Below are 22,567 nucleotides of genomic sequence, written 5' to 3'. Positions count from 1 at the left end.
GAAGCTGGGAGAGTAAAATGTGCATCTAATGCCAGATGCGTGTATTACGTTACACTCCAGTTGCAGTTCTTTACAAACACATAAGAGAAACATGTGAAATGAAACAACAGGTACACTCAGTCCCAGATTCAGACTTCAAATAAAGTTTTCCTTCTTTCTCTTTTTTGTACATTACAGGAGCAGCGCATTATCTGAGGCCATCTGACTACCTCCCCTGGTGAGGAGGGATGGTGTGGTCCACGGGGATCTCATCATCACTTTAAAACGCACCAGAGACTTGGTACAAAAGAAGCGCTCGCAGGCGAACACAGACGCAAAAGGACTGTCTCTTATTACAACGGAACAAGCACGTTGTGCACCTTGCGCGCGGTCTAAGAAGACTTAAAGTTACTTAAAGTCAGAAAAACGTAGACTTTGAGTTGAAGAAACTTACTTTTGGCTCCACCTGATGAGACGCTGTTTGACTGCAGCAACAGTTCGGTGATGTGGATATGGTCATTACGCATTGAGGCTGTGGCAAAACTCGGTGTTTGCTTGTAGAGCTGGACTTTAGAAAGCGTGTCGTCTCTGGGTTTCTTGCTCTTACTTTTGTCTGAACAGTCACATGACGCAAAGATTTACTTGGAGTCCAGGTTTTGTGGTGAGACTGAGTGTCAGCCCTTGGAGTTGCGTGTCTATTTGCTTATAACCCGAAAGGAAACATGAACCTCTCCTTCTTCGACGTGACCCAGGGCGCGCTGTTCAACGGGAGTCAGACCCTCGCCGGGACACTAGCAACATACTCCGGCAATGGCACCGACAATGTAGTGACTGGTGACGGTGGAGGGTCACTGGTGCTGGTGCAAGACGAGCGCAAACTATTCGTCATGCGTGTGGTGCAAATCGCTGTGCTGTGCGTGTTGTCGCTCACCGTCGTGTTCGGTATATTTTTCCTCGGGTGCAACCTGATGATCAAATCGGAGAGCATGATTAACTTCCTGGTGAAGGACCGGAGACCATCCAAAGACGTGGAGACGGTCATGATCGGGCTCAGCTAGAGCATGGAGAGCAGGTACTGTGGAGATCTGGAGCGGAGCGGAGATCCGGTATGAGGATCTGATGCGCGTTTCCTACCGCAGGTCGAGATCTGCACCTGCATGTACTTCTCAAAGACGCTCTCTGTGTCTTACGAGGAACGATATGCAAAAACTTCCCATTTCCTTCTGAAAAACGACTACAGTAAAGTAGTCCTGCGACTAATGTCCGTGCGTAAAGTTTGTGCGTAAAACACGGGAAATTGTTTACACGTGGGCCGATCTGTTGAATCTTTTTAGTGAATTTAATGTTGCCAAGTTGAACAAAGTGACGAAAATGTTTACAAGCTGTTACCTCATTTTTTGGTTTGGTTAGTTTTCTTTTGTAAATTTGAAATGATTGTAAATTAATGTTTTTAAAACTGTCAACAAGCATGATTGTGAATTCTTATAGTTACACGTCTGCCAGTGTACCATGTGGACGTGATGGACATGATGTGGGTATTCTCTAAACAAAGTATTTTTCTTAGTCTTGTTTGGTAAAAACATTAACTACTGACGCACGTTTTTCAATAAATCACAGCTTTATGGGTGGTTCTGGTCCTGTTTGGCATGCTGGCTAATTGATCTGTAAAGTGATTTTTGGACCTGTTTTGCACTTTTGAAATTGAACTGATGCTGCATGAATTATTTTGTACCAAAAGAAATTGCAGCATGCAATTAAAACATTGAAATGACCATATTAAGCGTTGTCATCTGTTAATTAACTGTTAATAAGAGACTATTAAATAAAAGTATGTTTGCAGATATTCTTTCTTGCAATACTGTGTTTGGCTTCAACTTCAAACTAAATTTATTTTAAACTCAAATCTAATCAGACTTGTGAAATGTTCACTGATCCATCGCTCCCTTCAAATTTAATCAGATATGATCTCATAGATGAAATATGAAAGTGAACACATTAACCCACTATAGTAGGTGCACTTTTAAATCCAATGTTAAAACACAGAAGATGATATTTTACACAGTTCTATCTTAAAATGAAGCAGTAAGATCACATGGCACAGTCACACTTCATACTTAGACTCAGTACAAGCAGCGCCATATTTATTGCAGCTTTATTGAGAGGCGACGAGAGGCCAGGCCCAGTTATTCATCTTGTAGACAACAGGCCAAGCTCATATGGGCTTCACAGCATTTAATCTGATCCCTCTGAAGAGTGACCAGCTGCAATCAAGGATTATCGGGCTCACCCTCAACTTCCCGGCAGGCAGCCGCGACTGCACCTTGAGAGTTTAAGTATGGCCTCCAGAGCTCATGTTCTTCTTCCTTTGTGCATTTAGAAAGTGTGTAAAGGAGATCATAAATGTGAATAAGCAAGCAGGGAGAGAACCTTTATGCAACTTTAGGATTTCACACAAAGAAAACATATAGGGACAACCACGAGCTGTCCATGTGCTTGAAGATAATATTACTCTTCCTGTCCCTCAGAAACTACTATTAACTATTCCGACTATTTAACCACAGAAAGTCATTCCTGGTGTCAGATATTAGGTTCTCATTAGAATCTTCTGTATTTCTATCTGCACCCCTTCCTTCTGTCTCATGCCGTCCTCCGAAAGCAACCAATGCTCTCATTATTATTTCAGTACTTGTTAGGAGAGCTTGGAAAGATGAATCCTTACAAACACACCCATGCATCCACACACACGCGCCTATTTAACATGCACACGTTGGACACTGATGTGCAACAGAGCAGCAAATTCTGACCTCGACCACAAGTATCTCAGAAAAACAACATGAATAAATAAAAGTCATTAGATAATTAGACTTTATCAGGTGAGAACAACTTCAACAAATATTGCATACATATGAAAATGAACTACTACAACCCGTGGGGGAAGGACATTATTGTTAGAGAGGGTAATTAATACGAAAGCATACATGATCAATGTTTAAATCCTGAATATCACATCTTCTTTTGAAGCAGGACACTATATGCATTTATATAAAAGCAGGATTTCACTGGAGATTAAGAGGTCAGGCTAAATGATCTACGGCAACAAATACAATCATATTGGAGCTTTAAGACAACGTCCTTCTACAGCCTGTAATGTAATCCTCGGGAACGATGAATGGACTTGTTTGGGTATTGTTCCCATGTACCAGTGAATACTTGATGGAAACACGGAAGCGTGCGTGCTATTTTTGGAGAGAAGATAGGGGGTGGCTGAATAATTCGGAGGGGCCACTGGGGCCCTGGAACATGGCAGGGCTTATAGATGTGTATTGTTTTGCTTTTGTCAGGTGGCTCAAAAGTTTGTGGCAGCACCCTGCCTGACGTTAGCCTGGTTCCAGACCTCTGGATTTGTGCACACATCTTAGATCTGGTGTTGTGCTCATTGAGGCCTGTTTCCCAGGTTGGAAAAACAGCTCTGTCAATCAGAGCTTTGTAGGCGGGGATGTCAGAATGTCAGAATGGGGACGTCATATTTCTGAAGCAGAACCAGAGAAATAGCAACAGAAAAATGTCCAGAATGACGACGAGCGCGGACGAGATTGTGACAGATTTAAAAGTTGTCATGACAATTATTAATAATGCAGCCGCTCCCACTGACCACTTATCGACTGAAAACGATGGCGACAGGATGGCATTTAAAAACATACATTGCTGATGCAGAGTCGCTGCTTATACGAAAGCATTGAGGAGACGGCAGGATCTGAAAAAACATTACAAAATGGAATATTATGACTATGTTGCTAAAATAATGTCAAAGTTTCTTTGTGAGCTGATTCAAGTAAGATAATGCATTCAGTGGTTTAAATACATTAGTTTTTCTCTGATTATTCTGTGTAAGTCTCGTCACTTTCTCTTAACTTGGCTGAATATCAGTTTAAATTACTCACCATCTTGCCTGAGATCCACTTAAAGTTCTTATTTTCTCACGTTGGAGGCACTACGACTCACCCACTAACGCTGAGCATATGCTAAAGCATTATCGTGGTGTGCTCATTATGGTGCTTCTCTTCACCGCAATAAATCATGGTGCATTCTTTAGACAAGGAAACCATGTACTGTTAGACGTGCTCGACAAGGTGGAGATGTAGTTGATTATAATAAGTGCACGAGGAGGATATTAATAGGATATTGTTGCAGTGGCAGTGCAGGAACAACACGTTAACATGCTAACCCTTCACCCCAATCAACATGTGTGCAATTGTGCAGGTTTGGTGTGTTTCAAGCTCTCTCTCCATTGGCTACTGTGCATTTGCTTGTCAGGAAGCGTCACCGCTGACCTTTTACTCGAGAGACCTTACAGGAAATAATGAACCGTGCACTGGCCATGAAATCATGACAGAAATAATTAAACCAGCAGTGGCATTACGCACTTAACTGTAATAAAGATAGCTCTCCCAAGAAGCTCAGCTTTGAGTGAACATAGCTAATAAATCATTGCGTAGGTCTCTTGGAGTGCATCGCTTTTCACCAGTAAAACACGATAAAGATTTGCGAGCTGTAAATAAACACTATGTGTGAAAGACACGCGGTTTAATCCCTCTGTATGTTTGATTAGAGGAGCAGATACACAGAAGATCTGATCTCTATGCAGACGCAGGTCCCACAACGATAATGTGGCCTTTCAATCTGTTTCTAACGGGATGGGTTGTATTCAAAAGGAGGAAGCAACAACATTACAGTGAAGCTGAGGAATGGAAGTGTTCTCTCATATCTCACACACGTGAATGGATGTAAACGCTCTCTTTTCACCTGTCTCCCTTCGCTTACACGCACAAAAGAAAGCGATGATGTATGACTTGGAAATCATTTCAAAAAGGTTTTCCCCATCTGGCATCTTCACTCAAATTACAGCATGTGTATTGCTTTCATTTGACTTGAACACAGTCACAATGTTTGCTGAAACGCTTTTCCTTTCTACTCATTGTTATAGTTGTCGTGAGACCCCTCACTGGCTCGGCCCATTCAAACTGCTAGAATTTCCAAAAACACTAAAAATCACTGGCGCTTAACGCACAGGCGTCATTGCACAAATGTACACACATACAGGCACACGTGCACAAACATCACCTCAGGCAAACTGTGATGCATCCAATCCAGCAGGGAATCAACGGTCCTTGCATTCAAACCCATGACATTTTAAATAAATCTATTATGTGCACTGTGCAGGCAAATGATCAACAAACAACAAAATTGCCTCATTCTTTCCATTACCCACAACACTGTGAAGTTGTCGATTACAAACACACACACACACACACACACACACACACACACACACACACACACACACACACACACACACACACACACACACTTAACTCAATTAATGTATTTCCAACCATCCACACAAGCATACACCTACATCATGTCACACTCACAAGTGTGTTTCTGTGCAGCACGTGTTCTCAGCGTGAATGTGAGCATCATTTACCGATGTGACAGTGATTGTTTTCATAATAAGACTGAGCTGTCAGTTATAACCCCAAAGCATTCTTCACTTTTTGGGTGATGTGACGTGTGCTTCTCTTTTTTTTTACTTGCAGTCCTGAACTTGGCCTGACAGTATTTCAGTGTCGTCTCACTCCAGCAGCTCTGTCCCTTCCTCCCCTGATGCTTTTCTTCTCTCTTCCTCAGATTCTATCAACCAGCGTTTCTGTTGAAGTCATACAAACACGTGTTGTCATGTCATAATGGATGAAATCTTCTTTGTTTGATTTAGAAATGAATTAGAAATGTGGCTCTGGGACATAAAAGGTAACAACAAAAGTTAAATGAATGATCCTGCTTTTTATTAACTTCTTAACGGGTGTGTACACTATTTTTTTTGTGCGCTTTTTAAATAGCACCACATTAATTGCAACTATTATCTCAAGGCGGTGGCGGTTTTATAGTTTTAAAAAGGTGGGATGTTTAGCACTGCAGTTGGATTCTGCTCTGAAGCTTTCCTGCATTGAGAGAAAAAGCAGCACAACGGGTACGCCAGTGTGTGATTCACTATTTTGTTTTCATCGATGAAATCATAAACCATTCTAAATTAAATTATCTAATGAGCCTCCAACCCGAAGGAACGTTTTAGATGGAGCATAATACCACAAAGGCTCATTGTCTTGTGCACGCCTTGTGGGCAGTGTGGTAAAATCGAATTCTCGTGAGGAACGGCGAGTCATACGTTGTGCTAAACCATCTTTCATCTCTGTTTCTGTATTTAATCGAGGATCACGTCCAGGTCAATCCTGCATCTGGATACGCACACAGCTCCAGTCGGAGCGAGCAGACAGCTCTGCACTGGGGATGTCAGATCAAAACAGGAGAAGGGAGCTTGGCACAGGCTGCGGCTGATTAAGTCAGCATTCGGAGAGGAGCGCTGGAGAGAGGGAGTTGAGACACAATGACACCAGCTTGGCTGTCTTAGATGGAGACGATCGCCATGGGACTAATCAAGAACACAATAAACAAAAAACAAACATCCAACACAATGGGAGCTCATTCTGTTTAAGGCGAATGGCATTGATATGCATTTCTCTAATGGCCGCGTCCTCTCACGGGGATGGTGGGTGTCTCATCCCATTGATTCGCACTGAAAATCACTTGTATTGACCATAAACTGGTGCCCTGTTCTGCAGCATCCTTACAAAGCCTGCCTACGATATGCTTCCCACAATTACTTAAATATAAATGGCTGAATGCATGATAATTGGTGTCTATGTCTAACTAGTTTATTAAATATTAATAAACTCAGAGTGTGCAGAGAGACGTGTTAATTGGCTCGAGTTGGTCGTAGGTACTATACAAAACTTGCCCACTGTCGGAGGAGGAGGGGGTGGTGGTGGTGCTGCGGAGCGTCTGTCTGTCAACCCTGCTCCTTAGGGAGAGGAGAAAAAGAAGAGAGTAAGAGGAGATTTATTCAAAGCCTTATCTCACATTGATTCTCTGGCTTCTCTTTTTACCTCTTCCCTACATGTCAGACAGAGGATCGCCACAGAAAGAGTAACATCCGCACTCTCTGCCCTGTCCCGCATTCTATTGTGGCTGTGTCGTGTCACTCTTGTGCTCTCATCATCTCTAGATATCATCTCTTTTCATTTCTTCCTTGTCATTATGTCATTCACCATCACAGAACATTGAGACGGCTTCAAACTTCTGCTTCCCCTAAAGGGGTCGAGGTGACATTGATTAGACGACAGAAAGCCTTTCTGACTGTCCAGTTGTTCTAAATCAGAGATGTACTAATCACCCGCTGTAGGGTTTAATCAGAAAGAATTACAACACAGCAGTAAACATATTGCAAAGCCATGAACACGCTCAGGACAGCGAGACGTGACATCTATCGTTGAATGGTGTGTGTCTGGAGGCTGCGAGCAGCGTTTATCAGTGACAGACAGCCAAAGGAAGAGGACGACATTACAGTTTTTTGATTGTACTCTTCACTGACATTATCTAAACAAACGTAGCGCCATGCCCATGCTCACGCACCCACATGTGGTGAACACACACACACACACACACACACACACACACACACACACACACACACACACACACACACACACACACACACACACACGGCTACCAACACATAAGGGCTGCAGGGTGGTGTTGCCATAGGAACGGGGAAAGGTAATGGCCATGTTCTTGAGCTGATGCCGCAGGGGATGAGGGACAAAAGAAGGGTGTGTGAAGGGTGTGTGTGTGTGACTTATGGACTAATGATAACAGCTTTAACTTTAAATTTGCCATTAAATCACCATCCCCTGACGGAGGGCGTCGCCAACTACAACACCAGGGTACTAATAGCACAACATTTGAAGAAGTTCGAGGCAACAGTGACACGGTGCCATTCGCTTTCACTGCCTTTAGCAGGACATACAGATGATGTGGCTAATTATGTTAGCTTTGATGCAGACATGACTGCTGGGCATCTGCATGCATGGCCTTCCCTCTCTCTGCCCCCGGGGTATGAACAAATGATCCCTAATGCAATGAGCTAACCCTTTAACAAACACTGATGACCATTACTGTGTGTGTGTGTGTGTGTGTGTGTGTGTGTGTGTGTGTGTGTGTGTGTGTGTGTGTGTGTGAGAAGTTTAAATCATTGTCTTCATACCTCAGCAGCCCAGTCCCTATAGCGAGCTACTTTAGTGCCTTTAGTGTGATATGTGTCACACTATGTGTCTCGTACTGTATTTAAGCACAAGTTTGAGGTACTTTACTTGAGTATTTTCATTTTAAGATACTTTATACTTCTATTCTTCTGTATTAATTGGTTCATTATAGTTAGAAGTTACCTTTGAGATTAGGATTTTACATACAAAACACATCAATTGAATAAATAGGATGCATTGATATAGATTAAACTACCCAACAGTATAAGTAGTTAAAGTTAGCTTCACCCAACATTAAAGCTAAATATTAATACATCAACAATACTGATCAATAATAATATATCACTGACATTCTCCTCGATTAGTATTTTTTAAATTAATTATTAAATTATTATTAAATTATTAAATTATTTTAATAATTCCTCCATTTCTAGCAATATGGCTATAGTATGCAACATCACACATAAAATAATCAAATTGGTGTTAAATTTAAAAAACACAATTTTACTTTTATACACGAAATGAGACTTTAATAACTTCAATAGCAATTTATGCAGTTCATGTTTTCACGTTGTCTGAAACTCACAAGATGTGCGTTGTATTCGTGTGGTTGTGTTTGTGAAGCACTTGATGTGAGGTGCGTGGGCTGCTCTGGATAACAGGATGAATCTTTATCCATCTTTAGGCCAATTAAATAGTTATTAGTTTGCTCATCTCTCACATATTTGGTCATCACCTGCCGCGGTTGTTCCCAACCACCCCCCCCCCCTTCCTCCTTCCCTGCTTGATGCTTCCCTTTGTGTGACTTTACCCACACGATGACAGGGGGCTTTTAAAAATAGAGACGAGACACCCAGATTACAGCGTTTTAATTACAGAGCTGTAGATCCAATGGGGGAGTAGAGGCCCCTTCCAGTGACAGGAAGTGGGGAGGGTTGAGGAGGGAAGGAGAGTTGGAAAGCAGAGTCGTACAGTGAATGTAAACTGTGTGATAATTAGTGTTGTCTGCCACAGAGAAGCTCTCAAGCTGTAACCCTTTATTACACAAGGATTGTTGATTTTAACAACTTTGACTGATTTTGAGATATAAAGTTTTAGAGTAAGCCTTCATTTTACTCCCCCAAGTATTTATTAGCAGTATAAAGAATACATAAATGGACACAAGATTGTGGTTGTGTTGTTAAATACCAGGGCTGCAACCATTGTGCCCCTGAGCAAGGTACTTAACCCCGAGATGCTCCAGGGGGACCGTCCCTGTAGTTAGTTCACTGTGAGTCGCTCTGGATAAGAGCGTCTGCTGAATGACCTGTGATGTAATAATGTAATGTCATCGCTTACTACAGTTTTATAGTGTGTAAAGAAATAAATAGATTTTACACATGCACAGATCTGTGCAGTTAAACAAGTAGAGCTGCACGAATGTGTCGATAGATATAATAATCGCCATCTACTCTGATAATTGTTTTGTTTATTTGCAGAAATGGAAGAAAATAAAGTTTTCAGCTTCTCAAATATGGAGATTTTCTGCTTTTCTCTTTTTTCTCTTTTCTATTAAACTGAATATCTTTGGTGTTTGGACAAAACAAGACATTAAAAGACATCACCTTCGACTTACTTCACTATTTTCTGAAATGTATATATATATTTATATTTATATATATATATATATATATATATATATACAGTATATATACAGTATATATATATATGTATTATATTGTCCTGACATAAGTGTTCCTTCAAATAAATAAGCAATCATTACCTGTAATATTACATTACACTTTCGGTCGGCACCAAGGTGCTTCTGGAAAACCGTCCGGCACCTCAAGAGGGGAAAGCAGGGAACCATCCAAGCTATGTACAGCAAGGGTGGGACCCTGCTGACTTCAACTGAGAAGGTTATTGGCCGCTGGAAGGAGCACTTTGAGGAACTCCTGAATCCGACTAACATGCCCTCTATGGTTGAGGCAGAGCTGGAAGCTGATGGGGGATCATCGTCAATTTCCCTGATGGAAGTCACTGAGGTAGTCAAACTACTCCACAGTGGCAAAGCCGCAGGGGTTGATGAGATCCGTCCAGAAATGCTGAAGGCTTTGGGTGTGGAGGAGCTGTCTTGGTTGACACGCCTCGTCAACATTGCGTGGAAGTCTGGGACAGTGCCTGGGGGTTGGCAGACCGGGTTGGTGGTTCCCCTATTTAAAAAGGGGGACCAGATAGTGTGTGCCACCTACAAGGGTATCACACTTCTCAGCCTCCCTGGTAAAGTCTACTCCAAGGTACTGGAAAGGAGGGTTCGGCCGGTAGTCGAACCTCTGATTGAAGAGGAACAATGCGGATTCCGTCCTGGTCGTGGAACAACAGACCAACTCTTTACTCTTGCAAGGATCCTGGAGGGGGCCTGGGAGTACGCCCATCTGGTCTACATGTGTTTTGTGGATCTGGAGAAGGTGTATGACCGGGTCCCCCGGGTGATACTGTGGGAGGTGCTGCGGGAGTATGGGGTGAGGGGGTCACTTTTGAGGGCCATCCAATCCCTGTACGCCCAAAGCGAGAGTTGTGTCCGGATACTCGGCAGTAAGTCGGACTCGTTTCCCGTGAATGTTGGCCTCCGCCAGGGCTGCGCTTTATCACCAATCCTGTTCGTGATTTTCATTGATAGGATATGGAGGCGTAGTCGTGGAGGAGAGGGGTTGCAGTTCGGTGACCTGATGATCTCATCGCTGCTCTTTGCAGATGATGTGGTCCTTATGGCATCATCGGTCTGTGACCTTCAACAGTCACTGGATCGGTTCGCAGCCGAGTGTGAAGCGGTTGGGACGAGGATCAGCACCTCTAAATCTGAGGCCATGGCTCTCAGCAGGAAACCTGTGGATTGCCTACTCCGGGTAGGGAATGAGCCATTACCCCAAGTGAAGGAGTTCAAGTACCTCGGGGTCTTGTTTGCGAGTGAGGGGACAATGGAGCGAGAGATTGGCCGGAGAATCGGAGCAGCGGGGGCGGTATTACAGTCACTTTACCGCACCGACGAAAAGAGAGCTGAGCCAGAAGGCAAAGCTCTCAATATACCGGTCGATCTTCGTTCCTACCCTCACCTATGGTCATGAAGGCTGGGTCATGACCGAAAGAACGAGATCACGGGTACAAGCGGCCGAAATGGGTTTTCTCAGACGGGTGGCGTCTCCCTTAGAGATAGTGTGAGAAGCTCAGCCATCCATGAGAGACTCGGAGTAGAGCCGCTGCTCCTTTACGTTGAAAGGAGCCAGTTGAGGTGGTTCGGGCATCTAGTAAGGATGCCACCTGGGCGCCTCCCTAGGGAGGTGTTCCAGGCACGTCCAGCTGGGAGGAGACCCCGGGGAAGACCCAGGACTCGGTGGAGAGATTATATCTCCTCACTGGCCTGGGAACGCCTCAGGATCCCCCAGTCGGAGCTGGAGGATGTGGCCCGGAGAAGGGAAGATTGGGGTTCCTTACTGGAGCTGCTGCCCCCGCGACCCGATCCCGGATAAGCGGTAGATGATGGATGGATGGATGGATGGATATATATATATTTATATTATATATATATATATACAGTATATATACAGTATATATATGTATTATATTGTCCTGACATAAGTATTCCTTCAAATAAATAAGCAATCATTACCTGTAATATTACATCACTAATAGGTGGTCTACAGGTAATAGTCAAACAAATACAAACACACACACAGACCACAACATAAACCTCCTTACAGCTACAATTACGTGCTATACATCTTCCATGAACTGTTATAATGTTAATGAATGCTAAATCGTAAAGAGGGGCGTTAAAATGAATTGTCACCTATCTTTCTAATCTAAACATATGTTTAATCTCCAGGTTGTTGATTAAGGATGTCATCACCAGTTGTAATATTGGAGCCATTATAAATATTTGATCATGTAACTGAGCCCCATGGCATGAAGCACCCTCTCTCTGTGTTCACACACTCGGATAGAAAATGTCTCCTTTATTTAATTTAAAAAGTCTAAACTAATTGAAAAGCGCAATTAGTGTCCCAGTTGCACGCTTTATTTTAGTGCTGGAAAAATTAAATATTATACATGGAAATGCCAGAATACAGATTCATTTGCATCATAATTACTATTACTTTCCAATATGTTGTTGACTCATACATTTGAGTGAATAAATTCACACCTCATAGTCACACAATATTAGTAGAACAACCTAAGTTTTAATTTAAATTAAACGGCAGATATTTTTACTTTTGACATTTAATAGGTTTTTTCCTTCACGTTTGACAAGTGTAATAAAAGAAGTATCTACATCCACTGTGAGTCACTGTTGAAGAACTGTGAAACATAAAGAAGTGCAGAGTGGGTGGGTGCTTTTATAGACAATGTATGATAGTGTCAGTTCTTTGAGTTACCAGCTGCTCTGCTTTTGGCTTCCAAAGTAAGATTAATTACAAAAACAGCATGTACTGCATACTGTAGGTCAACGTAGTGATCACAGAAGGAAGGAGAGAGTGCGTGTGTGTGTGCGGGGGTGTGTGTGTGTGTGTGTTTTGGTACCTTGGCAACCTGCTACTGTGTGCGTCTGCAGCTCAGCAAACAGGTTAGAATTACATACTGAGTGTCTTCTAAATAGTATCAGCTGAAGCTCTCACATATGGCGTGGACAGAAGATATTTATGCACACTTTGAACTCATGCTTTTCAGATGTTTCCCGTAAGTGTGCGTTATTTGAGCGCGTACTCAGGATTTCAGCTGAAGCTCTTTATCTTAGCAACAACTAACCCGCTGATCTGTTTATCTCAAACACAGAAGCCATCACTAAGTCGTACGTCATGATACGATAACTTCTAGTGTTACGAGACGTGATGTTTTTTATTGTTTACATACTGCATGGGAAGATGATGCTTCAATTTCTTACATTCTTGTGGAGCTTCACCTCATGTACTGTATAGATACAGTTTATTCTCAGCCACTGCGCCTGCAGGCAGAGAACCTCATTACAGTCCCAGCTCTGCTCCCCAGGCTCCTCAGCATCCCACCATTCTCCTGCAGCAGCTCCCAGTGACCATCATGCCTCCTGGCTCTGCTCCTTCCATTAGGCCTGGTGGTCACGTCAAGGAGGGTACGGCAGACTGTCACCACACACAAACTAAATCTCAGGAATTCACACACACATGGCTGTTCTTGCCCGTCTGTCACATTACCAGCATGCACTCAGATATATTATTTATTTTCTCCTCTTGAGCTGTGTGTGCATGAGTCTGTCAAATTCATATCCAAGTGCTGCAGCAGTTTTTAGTCAGCCAGGTGTACGACTTCTAAAAGGGATAATTCAATTATTTAAAATAAAGTTTTGTAAGTCAGTGGCATTAAGCTCAGAGATTGCAAGTTTAAAACTTTTCCATCGGCTTCTTTTTGTGACGCAACATGTTCCAAAAATGTCAAAGAATTGTTACTGTGCTTATGGATTTTGGGTAATAATAGCCAATAGTCTAAACCCAGCTGCTGTGTCACTTTGAGTTCACTCAGGTTACAAAACCCGACACACTGTAAAGCTGCAACTTTGCATTTTGGTGCAAATGCTTTAAAAAACAGTCACAAAAGAAAAATCGTGTAATTTGAGGATGAGCTGTAATCATCTCAGTGATTGTTTAAAGTAAAGTGTTTTACAGTTTTATTCTGATGGATCAATCCTTTAGTTTTACATGGTGACTGACAGTACAGAGAAAAACATCCCAGAGAGGAAACAGCATCTGGATGTTATGGGAAATGTTGTCCGTGATAGATAAGCGTCAGGCTAATCAAGTCCAACCAGCCGTCACATGTTTTAACAAATGTTTTGGGCATGAATAATCCTCCAGACCAACATTAGCTGACATTCATTGCTACATTATTTATGATATTGACATAACCCCGTCATGATGGTGAAATATCCCAAAGTTTGATGAGTTACTGAACATTGCATCAGCGAACACATAACTGCATATATCTTTCATAATGGCGGGAAAAGCATTTAATAATTTATCAGACTGACAAATATTTATCAAAACTATAAAACAAGTTTTTAAATGACAGTGAAATTATAATAACTTTAGTAGACTTTCCTAACTCTGGTCAGAAAGTGTATTTACATTGCTGGAAGGAGATAAATAATTGAGGTGAGTCATTGCAAATCAAACATCGAGTCACAAACAGGTGAGGAAACTTACAATTACCTCCTCGGTGTGACACAATGTGGATTAATCACCTGTTCGCCCTGAGACAGAAAGGCTGATACAAATAGATAAGACAATAAGAAAAGCAGCAGATAGAGGTGTGTGTGTGTGTGTGTGTGTGTGTGTGTGTGTGTGTGTGTGTGTGTGTGTGTGTGTGTGTGTGTGTGTGTGTGTGTGTGTGTGTGTGTGTGTGTGTGTGGTATTCTCAATATGCAGACCTTGTAGAGTTGTTAATGATCCAGAACGCCCAGATGCATCAGGTTATCATGAATAACACGACGTGTCGGCTCAGATACTCCAGCCTTCAGCCCCGTGTTGGATACCAGGCACGGACCAAAGTCAGGTCAATAAAGTGAGTCGAATTACATTGAAATTAGTTTTGACTTTTGAAATGGAATTCAACAAGGACCCCCCAAACTGGTGTAGCATGGATCAGGGACCCAAAGGGTGGGGGTGCTGTCAGAGTTCTGTGCGAGGGGGGGTGCTGTCGGAGTTAGTTAAAAAAAAGAAAATTATATCTACATTATTATCTACAAACAATTTTGCAACCCCCCTGCAGTACCCCCTGTTGAAGTTAGTGTTAGTGTTGGGTTAAGAAAGGTCGTAGACATTTGAAACCAAGTCCTCCCCCCCCCCCCATTTTCAGGCATTGCGAATGCAATGGTGTCAATATTATCCCTGTGCAACGACGGGAAGTGGTAGTAAAGGGGCGTCAGGGTTAGGTGCTAGGGTTACTTGGGGAGGTGGTTAGGAGTGCGTTTCAGGCCATTTGGAGTCTAATAATATAATAATAAACTTTATTTGTATAGCACCTTTCATACAAGAATTGCAGCCCAAAGTGCTTCACAGCAAAAACATAACAATTAGTACAAGATTAGACAGAATAAGAGCATTTACAGTACAATAATCACAGTGTTGATGTAAATGAGTCTGAAGTACCATTATAAAATAGCAGAAATAAAAAAGTATAAAAATAACATTGGAGTATTGTGCCTAGTTTCCCTATCTGTGCAGTACAGGAAAACCACATTCATCACACCATTCTTGTAGATGTTTTAAACTATCAGAGCCATATTTTGAAAGCATGAGATCAACAATGGGCCCCTGTGGCCCTTCAACTGGTTTACTCCCTTTGCTACACATTCCTGGTAGTCTTTGTATTTACGTTTACAGCGTCAACCTCTTTAACGTATAAAACAGGGCTCTGTGAGTCCAGATTCTTTTGGCAAAATCTTGGTTAAAGCTCGCTTCATAAACAAACCCCTGTTTGTTAAGTTTTATGAAACCTATCGGTTAAAGCCAGTTTGTCTCCAATATATTCTTTAATCTTTCACTTTTCCACTAATTGTGTAAAGAACATGTAAACACACTTATCAGAGAAACTTCCTCTTTTTCCCGTGGTAACAGTCTATTTGATCTCAAGTTTTTCAAAAATACACACTCGGAAATGTATCTCAGTTACCTTTACACATTCAATATTAAACCAGTAATAATTCACCATTAAAAGGCTAAAGTAAAGAGATATAAAATATCACTATTAAAAGGCTAAAGTAAAGAGATATAAAATATCACTATTAAAAGGCTAAAGTAAAGAGATATAAAATATCACTATTAAAAGGCTAAAGTAAAAAGATATGTTTTTAGCTTACTTTTGAAGATATTGAGCGAGCTTGCCTCCCTAATGTCTGCAGGTAAAGTGTTTCATAGCTTTGGTGCATAATTGCAAAAGGCTGCATCCCTTATTTTCTTTTGGATGTTTCTGGGAACATTTAATAAACCAGTAGTGGATGATCGTAATGTTCTTGGGGGCACATAGTTGATTAGAGAGTTGGCAGTGTAACTTGGTTCGGTTCCGTTAAGGGATTTGTATACAAGAAGGACCTTAAAGTTCATTCTAAAAGTTACTGGAAGCCAGTGTAGAGCGGCTAACACTGGACTGATGTGGTCACTCCTCTTGGTTGTAATCAGCAGCCTCGCTGCAGCGTTTTGGATGACCTGAAGTCTCTCCGGTTTTTTTTTTGGGAGGCTGGTAAAAGAGTGCATTACAGTAATCGAGTCGGCTTGAGATAAAAGCATGGATTAGTTTTTCAGCATCCTTTTGATTTATAAATTGTCGGATTTTAGCTATATTTCTAAGGTGGAAGAATTATGTTTTTGTCACCTTGTTTATGTGGGTTTTAAAGCTTAGGTCTGAGTCTATGATAACACCAAGACTTGTAATGAATGAAGTATGTCTGTTGCGAACATTTTTGCAAACTAATTTGGTCTGCAAATATGTCCAGCTAATGCCTAGCACTAGGGTTAGGGGTGGGTTAGGAAAGGTCGTAAACACTTGAAACCAAGTCTTGCCCCCCTATATGCAATGGTGTCAAGATTATCCCTGTGCAATGACGGGAAGTGGTAACAAAGGGCCGTCAAGGTTAGATGCTAGGGGCGAGGGGGGATGCTGTCGGAGTTCTGTGCGGGGGTGCTGTGATGTGAATGTGCAAAAACATATCTTTTTTTATAATAAAACAAATAATAATAAAAAAAGTGCTTTATCTACAAACAATTTTGCGACCACCCCTGCAGTACCCCCTGTTGAAGACCTATGCTTTAAAATGTATGAAAATAAATATTCTTTGTATTTGTTTTCTCCCAGCTCACTGTTGAGGTCTTGAAAATCTAAACAGTTGCACAGAATGTTTGGGCTGTTAGGTGCAAACGCACAAGTGTAAAAGTAATTTGTTGAATGGAACTGGAAAACTAAAGGACATAATCTAGGGCTGAGTCTACCTGTCGGGTAAAACAATCTATTTCTATTTCAGCAGCTGACACTTTTAAAATTGGAATTTCCTGAAACCACCTTGCTGTCATTCCTTTAAAAATAAAAAATAAAAAAATCTTATAAGTAAACAAGCAGGTATTGTAGTGAAAACTTTGTAATGATTTCAGACTTGTACTCAAAAATAAAGCCGGGCTGTTTTTCCCAGAGATCTGGTAATAATATAAGAGAATGAGGCTGACCCAGAGATATGCCACCACTAATACCAACCTGCTGCTTACCTGCCCTGCGCTGCATGGCTCCTGCCTCAGGCCACACTACTCTACTAAGACCCCACCAAACCCACCTCCTCCTCTCCACACACAGGTAACGTTAGTCATGTCTGTTACATTTAATATAACACTGGTGGTCAACGACGCACTAGGTGGAAATAAAATGGTGGTGCAACAACTACTTTGAACAGATGCAAAACCAGAAAATTACATAATTCTTCAATTTGGCATAAACAGATGTGATATTGCATATTTAACCATTTAACACAGGTGATAATCCGACTAAGCACAGACCTGTTTTCCTCAATTTGTTGTTACTGCTCAGTTCCCCGTTTGTGTGCGGTGTCAATTTGGGTAGCTATGTTTGCTGCTGTTTTCACGTTTGGTAATCGTCTCAGAAAGATGTTTGAAATCACAAATGTCTATATAAATATCTAACCTTCCCTTTCTCTCTAAGGTCCTTAAGAAAGCAGTCGCAAAACAGTTGTGTGATTTTTTTACATAATAATAGTTTATTTGAGGTTTTTCAATCTGGATTTAGAGTTCATCATAGCACAGAGACGGCACTGGTGAAAGTTACCAATGACCTTCTATTGGCATCAGACATAGGACTTGTCTCTGTTCTTGTCTTGTTAGACCTCAGTGCTGCTTTCGACACTGTTGATCAGGATATTCTACTACAGAGACTGGAACATTGTGTTGGCATAAAAGGAACAGCACTAAGCTGGTTCAAGTCCTATTTATCTGAGCGATCTCAATTTGTACGTGTTAACGATAAATCCTCCATGACAGCCAAAGTCAGTCTTGGAGTTCCGCAGGGTTCTGTACTTGGACCGATTCTATTCACCTTATATATGCTTCCTTTGGGCAATATTATAAGGAACCACTCTATAAACTTTCATTGTTATGCGGATGATACCCAATTATAACTATCAATTAAACCAGACGAAACCAATCAATTGGCTAAACTTCAAGCATGCCTTAAGGACATAAAAACTTGGATGTTTGGCAACTTCTTGATGTTAAACACTGACAAAACTGAAGTTATTATACTTGGCCCTAAACGCCTCCGAAACGCATTTTCTAATGACATAGAAGCTCTGGATGGCATTAATTTGGCCTCCAGCACCACCGTAAGGACTCTTGGCGTCATCTTTGATCAGGATCTGTCTTTTAACTCCCACATAAAACAAATCTCAAGGACTGCCTTCTTTCATCTACGTAACATTACAAAAATAAGACACATACTGTCTCAAAATGATGCAGAAAAACTAGTCCATGCATGTGTTACTTCAAGGCTGGATTACTGCAACTCATTGTTATCAGGTTGTCCCAAAAAGTAGCTTAAGACTCCAATCCAAAATGCAGCAGCACGTGTATTGACAAGAACAAGGAAACGGGATCATATTACTCCTGTATTAGCTGCTCTGCACTGGCTCCCGGTAAAATACAGAATAGAATTCAAAATCCTTCTCCTGACTTACAAAGCAATTAATGGTCAGGCTCCGGCATATCTTAAAGATCTCATAGTACCTTATAAACCAACTAGAGCATTGCGCTCCCAGACTGCAGGGTTACTTGTAGTTCCTAGAGTCTCTAAGAGTACAATGGGAGCCAGAGCCTTCAGCTATCAAGCTCCTCTCCAGTGGAACCAGCTTCCAGTTTGTGTTCGGGAGGCAGACACACTCTCCACATTTAAGAGCAGGCTAAAGACTTTCCTTTTTGATAAAGCTTATAGTTAGGGCTGGCTCAGGTTTGCCCTGGATCAGCCCCTAGTTATGCTGCTATAGGCTTAGACTGCCGGGGGACACCTCCCTGCTCTCCTCCTTCTCTTCCTCTCTCCTCCCCTCCCTCTCTATCTGTATGCATTTATGTAAATGTATGTTACTAACTCATCATCCGGGGTATCATCCCCGGAGTTTCTGTGTCTCATGTGGCAGGTTGCCACTGTTAAATTTACGTCAGGATCAGGAATCGTGGCTGCGCCTGCTGCCCTGGTCCTGCTGGACACCGGGAAGCCTTTTTGACATTTTCCTGGATTCATCCAAACTTTCTCTTTTTCAACACAACATAATTTCTGTCAAATGTTGTATTTGTACTATGTTGTTTATCCTGTACACACGACATCTATTGCACGTCTGTCCGTCCTGGGAGAGGGATCCCTCCTCAGTTGCTCTCCCTGAGGTTTCTTCCATTTTTCCCCCTTTAATTATGGGGTTTCTTTTAGGAAGTTTTTCCTTGTGCGATCAATGCCAATGTGCCAATCAACATCAGACTTTGGGTATGCGCAGTGTTGTTTTGCGCACGTGATGTTGAGCGTGAGGCTGTCCCCTCTGGAGACAAGCGCATATAAAACTATTCTATCAGCCACTTAACGTAGAATATCGATAAACCACTGAAGCAACCAAAGATATTGTATGGCATGCATTAATCCAGAGTTATAATTTCTAAATTATTCACCAAATGTTATTCACCAATTTCACCAAATGACATTTCGCCTTTTACTAGTGGTGCAGAGTCAAATGTTTCTCCCTGCTTGTAAGATTTTTCTTCTTCCGGCTCCTTTTTGATTACGGAAAGTGTGAATACAGTTGTGTTTGAATATGTATTGTTTTTATTCTTAAACATTATGAGGAGCGGAAGAAATACAAAAATAAATGCACATTCATCATTCTGAAATGAATAACCCTGGAAATGTATCAGATTTATTTCCTTTCAAACTAATGATTGGTTTGTATGAAATAATCACCTGCTTGCAGGCTGAGACATTTTTACAGCAGGCACCAGAATTTAATTTCAACAGACAGAAACTCCACAAGGTTTTGATTAAAAGGGAATAGGCATTTTCTCCTCAGAGGCTCCAGTGTGTGAGGCAGACTTAACCCGTGAAATCTTCCATGACAATCCTAAAATAGCTCAAACGTACACATGCTTGAAGATATTGGGTGTTAATACTGCAGGTGTGTGTTCTTACTTTAAGCAAATCGATGTGTTATGTTGTTCATTTGATCATCTTAATACAGTGCAAAGATTAAGCAAGACTTGCTAGAAATCTATTTTAAGGACATTTCTACATCAGATAATCATCCAGGGTCATTAGTCTCTGATTAATATGTTTGTGTTTTGTGTGATCATTCCTCGTCCCCACCCCGCAGCACTGGGACTGTTGCAGCTAACGTCACACCTGCAACAAGTAAAACAAACGGCACATCATCACCCGGCCATTAGCCAATTAACACTGTCTGCTCCCAAGATGTCATAGGTGCCTTGGGAGCAGGGTGGCAAGAGAGGTGCCAACAGCAGGCTTCACAGTGATTGTGATGACAAGGGTACTGATTGGGGATGATGCAAGTGATTATAGTGCTGTTGATTGTGAACGGCTGAAGTGACGAATTCATCAGTCGCTTTAGACGTGTGTAACGTTTTATTTTTTGTCGTTTCTTTTCATACAGAAAAACAGTGCTGCTGAAAGTGATCATTTTATTCATTCACCAAATATGTTTTCTTTTGTACGGTAGGTAGGTAATAACAATTTTCAAAGAAAAGGTTTGATATGTTCTTGCTAACTGCTATTAAATGTATTTTGTGGTAGTTTACAACAGATGAAACAGGCAACTAAATATAATATATAATATATATAATATATAATATAATCTATGTCTTTGCTTTATTCATCCTGCATTACACACAATATCCAGTAGGGAGCAGCAACACATGTTAAATTGAATAGCAAATATACAACAAGCAAGATTTCTGTTTTGACCTGGTTTTGACAAACATTTCCAGTGACTCTGCTTGCTATGTGCTTATGTATGCCAATACATATCGCTGTATGACATAGCAAGAGAGTGACAACATATACGATCTATTGCTGTGTAACATTGTGTGCCCTCGTCTTTAAATAGACTGTGATGAGTAGCTAGTAGGTTAAGAGGAGACACACTACTCGATCTTTACAGGTGATGACAATAAACGCAACAAAAATGCATAAAATTGTGTAATTCAGAAATGAATTGAGTATTTTGGATATGTTTAAATGAGAACAACAGTTGAGGTATTAATGTGTTGTCTTTAATGGTTCAGGTAAAGGTGTTTAGTGTGAGCCAATTCTTAAGGATTGCATTAACTTGCCTGTGAGCACCATGTAGCCGAGATAGCTGAGTCATAGCAAAGTCATAACCGATTCTTTGCCATCCACTGAAAATAGTTTCAGGATTCGGAGGTTCATTTGGAGTTTGAAAACTGTGACAGTGCAGGACGGGAGCACAGATTTAAAGCAACGGTGTGGGAGGGTGATTTTAAAGATAGGAGGTGAAGGCAGCACATTCAAATCTCTGATAAAACACGAGGATTAGAGCTCAAATGGGAAGGACGTGCCAATACGGCTGTCTCTCCACTGTCTCCAGGGTAATGCCAATGTTTACCCAGCTATTATATCAAACCTGCACACGCTGCCTATCATAAAGTCAAGTGACAGCGACGAGAGAGAGAGAGAGAGAGAGAGAGAGAGAGAGAGAGAGAGAGATATAGAGACGAGAGACAGGTGAGGGAGACGTGAGAGAGCGATTTAGAGAGATAGCGAAGAAGAGCGAGAGAGAGATAGAAGAAGATACATAGAGAGCAGAGAGAGAAGAGAGAGAAAGAGAGTGAAGAGAGAGAAGAACAGAGAAAGTCTGCAGCGAGAGACTCTATCTCATCTAAGAGCTTGATCCTCTCTATGGCGATAGAGACTCTAGAGACAACCTAGAGAAGTATTGAGAGAGGATTCTCTCTAGAGAGAGAGAAGAATCAGAGCAGTAGAATATCATCCTTCTCTCCTCTCTCTCCCTACCTCTCTCTCCCTCCTCTCTCTCTCCTCCTCTCTCCTCTCCTCTCCCCTCTCTCTCCTCTCTCCCTCTCTCTCCCTCCTCTCTCCTCTCCTCTCCTCTCTCTCCTCCTCTCTCCTCTCTCTCCTCTCTCTCCTCTCTCTCTCCTCTCTCCTCTCTCTCTCCTCTCTCTCCTCTCTCTCCTCTCTCTCTCCTCTCTCTCTCCTCTCTCTCTCTCTCTCTCTATTCCTCTCTACTCCGCTCTCTCTCCCTCTCTCTATCCCAGACTCTCTCCGAGAGAGAGAAGAGAGAGAGATAAATAAAATCCCAATAGAATAAGAATAGAGAAGTACAAATGGCAGAAGTAATAATTGAT

At 41.7% G+C, this 22,567-nt stretch overlaps 1 protein-coding gene and 1 pseudogene across 1 annotated transcript; both read left to right on the top strand.

The window, feature by feature from the left end:
• The first annotated feature begins 323 nt into the window (after nucleotides 1-323).
• rprml (reprimo-like) lies at nucleotides 324-1,761 on the top strand. Its single transcript, XM_029437648.1, has one exon. The coding sequence runs from the start codon at nucleotides 702-704 to the stop codon at nucleotides 1,035-1,037; it is 336 nt and encodes a 111-aa protein (XP_029293508.1). The 5' UTR covers nucleotides 324-701; the 3' UTR covers nucleotides 1,038-1,761.
• Nucleotides 1,762-2,890: 1,129 nt separating this feature from the next.
• LOC115011752 (uncharacterized protein C21orf58-like) lies at nucleotides 2,891-17,851 on the top strand (annotated as a pseudogene).
• Nucleotides 17,852-22,567: the final 4,716 nt, after the last annotated feature.

This window comes from Cottoperca gobio, chromosome 8 (assembly GCF_900634415.1).
Source record: "Cottoperca gobio chromosome 8, fCotGob3.1, whole genome shotgun sequence".
NCBI classification, from domain to species: Eukaryota; Metazoa; Chordata; class Actinopteri; order Perciformes; family Bovichtidae; genus Cottoperca; species Cottoperca gobio.
The sequence above is the reverse complement of the archived record's forward strand: the minus strand, read 5'-3'. Positions and strand labels throughout refer to the sequence as shown.